This window comes from Mus pahari, chromosome 10, assembly GCF_900095145.1.
Source record: "Mus pahari chromosome 10, PAHARI_EIJ_v1.1, whole genome shotgun sequence".
Taxonomy (NCBI): Eukaryota; Metazoa; Chordata; class Mammalia; order Rodentia; family Muridae; genus Mus; species Mus pahari.
The window spans coordinates 67,967,157-67,974,509 of record NC_034599.1 but is presented as its reverse complement, the minus strand read 5'-3'; the positions used below and the strand labels follow the sequence as shown (position 1 = coordinate 67,974,509).

Here is a 7,353-nt window from a genome sequence, read left to right as displayed (position 1 = left end):
CACCTTGCAGTCGTTGCGGACGAACATCATGCCGTGGCCCGGGTAGATCGGCCCGGAGCAGAAATAACACTTCTCGATCCTCATGTTGACCTCCGCGTGGGACCCACTTTCCGGACGCGGAGCTGGAGAGGAAGTGGGGCGTCACTTCCTAGCCGCCGGAAGCGAGTCCCTGACCCGACCCGGAAATGGTATCTTAGAATAGGCGTGAGCTGAACGTAAAGGCACCTCCCGACTCACGTGTGCGCAGCCGCAGCAGCAGCAGCAGCAGCAGCGCCTCGCGCAGACGCAGAGGCTATAGACCGCATCGGCGAGTTTGACTTTTTGGTTCTGTGAGATCTAGAGTACGGGCGCTCCGGAATGTTTCCCTGTGTACTCATTTCGTAGCGTTATTGCGGTGCTTGTGCTTTGCCACGGGTCCGCTCCCCCACACCGGATTGTGGCCAAAGTCGGCTTTACCCCAGGCTTGTCTTCCCCCAAAGTACTTGGCAGGAGTACGCAACTAGAACCTTCCTCCCTGGTCTTAAGAGAGCTACCTACTCAAAGTCAGGACAGCTTGGACGAGTTGGTTCTTTCCTCTCACCATGTGGATCCCAGGGATTGATCACAGATCACTTATCCTGATTTTGTGTGATCTGGAACTGGCTATGTAAACCAAGCTGGCCTCGATCTAATAAGAAATCTCCCTACCTCTGCCTCCCCAGTACTGGGATTAAAGGGGTGTACTACCAGGTGCTGGAGAGATGGCTCTAGGGTTAAGAGCACTCGTTGTTCTTCCAGAGGACCCAGGTTTGATTCCCAGAACTCACATGATAGTTCACAACCATCTGTAACCCCAGTTCCAGGGGATCTGATGCCCTCTTCTGGCCTCCACAGGCACTGGGCATACACACAGTACACTGACATATATGTAACCAAACTTCCTACACATATAAAAATAAATTATAAAGGAGGGGGGCTGGAGTGATGAGCACTGGCTGCTCTCCCAGAGGACCTGGGTCCAAAGAACATGGAGGCAAAACACCAATGCACATGAAAATAAAAATAACATTTTTTTAAAGGGAGGGGGTGTACTACCATGCCTAGCTATTTTTAAAATCGTATTATTTTATGTGTTTTACTTGTTTAGTATGTGCACAGTGTGTGTGCTGTGCTGGCCAATGTCAGAAGATGGCATAGGGTCCTGGGAACTGGAGTTAGAGATAGGTGTGAGTCTCCATGTGAATCCTAGGATTGAACTGAAGTGGAAGAACAGCCAGTGTTCTTAGCCTCTAAGTCATCTCTCCAGTGCCTCATTCTGTTTTTGAGGTCTCCATCTCAATATATAGCCCAGGGTTCCCTAGAAATCATGATACTTCTGCCTCTATGCTGATATTATAGAGGTGTGCCACCATACTGGCTCAATATTTACCTGCTGATCATATATTGGAATATTTAAAATATGTTCTGAGAGGCCAAACCTACTCCATCTTGGGACCAGCCTCCATCTTAAAAGAAAAGCCTGAGACTTGGACCACAGCTGAACCCAAGCTGCACCCAAGAACCAGGAAGGACCCCACACCTTGTCCTGGGCCAGAGTCACTCCCTAGCTACTTCCTAGCAACAGTTAATCAAAGATTAGTCTGATGTTTCAAATGTACTTTCAGACCATTTGCCATTGTCTAGAGTCTTGCTTCAGAGCACCCACCTGTTGTCATACAATAGTTACTCAATTAGATACTTGCCAGGCTAAATTCCCCTCACTTGCTTACAATTTCTTATAAAGCCTTGTCCCCATAAGATTTCGGGGCTACACCCTCCCATTCTCCTTGCAGAGATGGCAGTGTGGCCCAAGCTCAGGCTTGTAATAAAGACCCTAATGCATTGCATCAGAATTGGCTCCTTGGTGGGTTTTTGGGATTCATGAACATTCTGGCACAACATTTCAAGTAAAACATACCACTCCTGGGTGGTGCACCTAGTCCCAGCACGCAGGAGGCAGGCGGGCGGATCTCCAAGAGGCCCAGAACAGCCAGGGCTACACAGGGAAACCCTGTTTTGAAAAGCATTAAACTTCTGGTTAAGACCGGTAGTGCAATGTCTTTAACACCAGCATGCAGGATGCAAAGGCAGACTTGTGGGGGGACCCTCTGTGGGTTCTATACCAACCTGGTTTATGTAGCAAGTTTCAGGTCAGCCAGATTTATTTATTGAAGCCCTGTCATAGGAAGCAGGGGGGGGGGAACTTTGTGGCTACCAGAAAAATGAAATGACATATACCCTGTATCATGTGTCACATTCTACTAGACAAAGCTGCTCTTCGGGCTTGCCTACCCTCCTGTCCGACTGGCCTGTGTATCATCTTGATCAAACATTACCACTTTTCCTGCGTGCTAGGACCAAACCCAAGGTCGTGAGCATTCTAGGCAAGTACTCTACCACTAACTACACCCTCAAACCCCAAAACTATAGTCTTCTGTTCCTGAGTTGACCTCACTGAACAGAAGACCCAAAATGCCAATGCCTTGGGCCTCAGATTCCAAACATGCAACTAAGGAAATAGGCTGTTCTAGCTTTCTGACCAGGAGGTGTGGCCTTGCTGGGGGAAGTGTGCCACCGGGGGCAGCTTTGAGCTTTCAAAAAGCCCACACACTTTTCTTAGTTCATTCTGATGTGTGCTTTATGGGTTGGGTTTAAGCTCTCAGCTGCTGCTCCAGTGCCAGCCTGCCCACTGCCATGCTCCCTGCCAAGGCAGTCATGGACTCACCCTCTGAAACCGTGAGTCTGAATTAGATGCTTTCATATGTTTTCTCATGGCAATAGAAAATAACTAAAACATTTCCCATCTCTAACAGCCCCCTTTAGTTTGTAAACTGTTTTCTACATTTGTATATAATGGACATGCAGCCATGTTTATAGTCCTAGATACTTGGATAAGCTGATACAGGGGGATTGCTTGAATCCAGAAGTTGTAGGCCATTGTCTTAGAGTTTCTGGTGCTGTGATAAAACGCCATGACCAAAATAATCTGAGAGATCAAAGGGTTTATTTCCACTTACAACCCAAAGTCAGTGAAGTCAGAGCACGAACTGATATAGAAGCCACAGAGGGGTGCAGCCTATTGGCTTGCCCAGCCTGTATTCTTAGAGCATCCAGGACCACCAGCCCACCCAAAGCAAGCTGGGCCCTTCCACATCCATCAAGAAATAGCACCACAGGCTTACCCACAGGCCTGTTTGTTGCAGGCATTTTCTCAGCTGAGGTAACTTGTATCAAACCGACATAAGACATGGACAGCATAGACATCTGTGTCAACACGGCAAGACTCCATTGACAGAGAGAGGAGAGGAAAAGTGGGGGAGGGATGAATATTAAAATGAGGGAGAAAAAATAAACAGAGCAAAAGCGGGAAGAAATCGCTTAATTTTAAAATCATTTAAAAATAATGTGTATGAGACTGGAGAGATAGTTCTGTGCTTAAGAGCAGTTTTTGTTGTGAAGAAAATAGAGTTGGTTCCTAGGAAGCTCATGGTAGCCAACAACCACCTGTAACTCCAGTTCCAAGGAGCAGCTGTCCTCCGGCTCCCACAAGCACTGCTACAAACCTAGTACATACACATACACGTAGGCAAAACACTCGTTCTCATAGAATTCAAAAGTAAATATTGGGGAGCTGGAGAGATGGCTCAGTGGTTAAGAGCACTGACTGTTCTTCCAGAGGTCCTGAGTTCAATTCCCAGCAACCACATGGTGGCTCACAACCATCTGCAATGGCATCCGATGCCCTCTGCTGGTGTGTCTGAAAAGAGCAATAGTGTACTCATATACAGAAAATACATCTTTTAAATAAATATTGGGGCTGGAGAGATATCTCAGCAGTTAAAAACATACACTGCTCATGTGGCTCATAACTGTTTAACTCCAGCTACAAGAGATTGTAATCTCTAGCCTCAACAGGCACCTGTATGCACATGTGCACGTAGAAAAGCAGGCTCTAGGATAAACTGTGGGCATGCACACAAGCACATGTGCGTGCGCGCGCGCGCACGCGCACACACACACACACACATACATCCCTCCCCCAATTTTCCTTTCTTTTGTCGTGTGTGTGTGTGTGTGTGTGTGTGTACACTAAGAAAAGTGTGGTGGCCCATGCCTTTAATCCCAGAACTCAGGAGGCAGAGAGAGGCAGATGGATCTATTAAATGTGCATGTATATAGTTTCAAGAATGTAATGAATACTAGAATGCCTCTCTTTTGGAAGCCATTCATAGATACACCTTGCGCTCAATTACATATAATTTTGTATACACATGCATGTGACTATGCATCTATGGCAGTTGGCTCTCTCTCCTCTCCTTCCCCTGTGGGTTCCAGAGATTGAACTCAGGCCCTCAGCCTGGGTAACAGACACCCTTACCTACGGAGTCATCTCAACCAACTTTTTTTTTTCTTCGAGACAGGGTTTCTCTGTATAGCCCTGGCTGTCCTGGACTCGCTCTGTAGACCAGGCTGGCCTTGAACTCAGAAATCCGCCTGCCTCTGCCTCCTGAGCGCTGGGATTAAAGGCATGCACCACCCTTGCCCGGCTTTCAACCAATTCTCTATGTATTTTGATAAAGTGATTCATCTATAAAGATAGCAATAATGATGACCAATAAATCTAATTTAACAGTGAAAGTAAATGTACCCTCTCAGATATACACATTTGACAAAGGTTGGTAATCAAAAGCAGGTAGAGCTTAAAAGACAATGGAAAAGCTATACAAATGAACAAAACAAATTGGCAACATTGATTCTAAATAAGTGAAAGTAGCTGTCATAATGCTTGAGGAAATGATAAATTCTCACATCAATCATTTTTAGGACTGTTTGGTATTATAATACATTTTAAAGTGCTTATTCTTCAACACAATTCCACTCAAAAGTTGTGCAGAAACACTATGATGAAAAGTATCCGTAAAATTGGTAATACGAGAATGGCCTTGAGAATGTAAAGAAGGCCAACAATCTTGATCCAGTGAAAAACTTCAAAGGAGGATGCTGAACTCTACTGTGCATGGTGCCAAATGCATTGCTTTGCCTATTTCTGAGTGCTGGAGATGAACCCAGAGCCCTGTGCATGCCAGACAGGTGTTCTATCATCACCATGAGTCATCTTTAGCCAGTGATTTCTTTGGAAAGATTTGTACATTTTTTTTTAAAAGATCATTGTATTTCTTTTTTTTTTTTAAGATTTATTTATTATAAGTACACTGTAGATATCTTCAGATACTCCAGAAGAGGGAGTCAGATCTTGTTACGGATGGTTATGAGCCACCATGTGGTTGCTGGGATTTGAACTCTGGACCTTCGGAAGAGCAGTCGGGTGCTCTTACCCACTGAGCCATCTCACCAGCCCCAGATTTGTACATTTTGAAGTGTGTATGTATCTGTGTGTGGACTTGTGCACACATGAGTACAGTTCCTACAGAGACCAGAAGGCGGCATTGGCTTCCCTGGAACTGGAGATATAGGCCATTGTGAGTCACCCAAGTGTGGTTGCTGGCGAGTGAACTCTGTAGCAACAGTTCATGCTGAGCCACCTCTCCAGTCTCTAAGTTTAAAAATTAACACATTTCTTCAAATATATAAATTACATATAAACAATATCACATTTAAAGGTTTTTTTTGGGTGTCTTTTTTTTTAATTTTAGGGTTTTTGTTTTGGTTTGGTTTGGTTTGGTTTTTCAAGACAGGGTTTCTCTGTGTAGCCCTGGCTATCTTGGAACTCACTCTGTAGACCAGGCTGGCCTCGAACTCAGAAATCCACCTGCCTCTGCCTCCCAAGTGCTGGGATTAATTTTAGTTTGAGACAGGGTTTCTCTGTGCAGCCCTGGCTGTCCTGGAACTCACTCTGTAGACCAGGCTGGTCTTGAACTCTTAAGAGCTCTACCTGCCTCTGCCTCCCGAGTGCTAAGATTAAAGGCATCTGCTACAACCACTCAGTTCAACATTTTCAGTTCAGATGTACTGGACGTAGTGCTCAGGCCTATAATCCCATTATTCTGGGAGAGTAGAGGTGTGAGTGAGGCAGGAAGATTTTGTTTTAGTCTAGCCTGAGCTTCTTAGTGGCTTTCTGTGTCAGAGTTTTAGGGCTGGAGACATAACAGTTATATCCTGAAGTGTTGCCACGCATGTGCAAAGCCTTGGGTTTGGTTTCCAGCACTGCATAGACTAGAGATAGTGGCACACCCCTGTACCCCAGCACTTAGCAGTGGAGGCAGAAGGATCAGAAATTCAATAATATCCTTGGCTATGTAGTGAATCTCAGGTGAGCCTGAGCTATAAGACCATGTCTCACAAAAAATAAAAGTATCTGTAAACAGCTCAGTTGAGTACCTACCTGCTCTTCTAGAGTTTTTTCCAACCAAGTATGTTTAATACACACATCTTGCCATATTCTTTGAAAGTCATTTTAGACCTATTGTTTTTTTTTAAGATACGCAGCCCAGTTTCCCTTTCAAACATGTTTTTTAAAAGATTTTATTTATTTTATTATTTTATGCATATGAGTATACTACCATTGCTCCCTTCAGACACCTCAGAAGAGGGCATCATATCCCCTTACAGATGGTTTTGAGCCACCTTGTGGTTTCTGGGAATTGAACTCAGGACCTCTGGAAGAGCAGTCAGTGCTCTTAACCAAGGAGCCATCTCTCCCATTCGTTATAGGCCTTTTCGGTGAGTGCAGAGTGTTCCTTCATTTCAAAATAGTCAAGAAACTCCTTTTCCCAGAATCAGACATTTAGACAAAAGCCAGAATTCCTTCCAGGGCTTGAATATATTTCCTCCTTCCCGAAAGGAGCCATTCTTCTTATCTCTGGCAGATGGTTGTAGGCTCCATTAACATATGCCTGTAGCACCGGTTCAGGTATCAAGGTCAATGCTAGCCTCTAGGCTCCCTCAGACTACTCACAAGCTCCCTTCCTCCCAGGTACCCAATCCCCTATAATCCAGCAGATACAATATATCCCTCCTCACCCCACCCTGGCCCCTTCCCTTTGCTCTCAGAACAGCCAGCCCTGGCCGGTTGGAATGAATAGCCACAGAGTAGCTATCTGGGTTTCTTTACCCATTTCATTCAATATCTGCTGCTGTCTTCCTTGTAAAACAGGAAATCTGAAAGCTAATGTTGGAGTGTACTGAAACTCCAGCATTAGGAGACAGAGGCAAGAGAACCCTAAGTGCAAAGTCATCTTTCACTATGTAGGAAAATAGATAGCCTGGACTACAGGGAACCATCACAACCCCTACTCCCTATCCTAGATAGCCTGGGCTACAGGAGGCCATCACAACCCCTACTCCCTATCCTAGATAGCCTGGGCTACAGGGGAC

At 45.3% G+C, this 7,353-nt stretch overlaps 1 protein-coding gene across 1 annotated transcript in view; it reads right to left on the bottom strand.

The window, feature by feature from the left end:
• Rsl24d1 (ribosomal L24 domain containing 1) overlaps positions 1-147 on the bottom strand; it is an 8,232-nt gene extending 8,085 nt beyond the window's left edge. Inside the window, exon 1 of the mRNA XM_021207530.2 lies at positions 4-147. Within this exon, the coding sequence (XP_021063189.1) occupies positions 4-84 (81 nt within the window). The 5' untranslated portion in view covers positions 85-147. The remainder of the gene's footprint in view (positions 1-3) is intronic.
• Between the last annotated feature and the right edge of the window lie 7,206 nt (positions 148-7,353).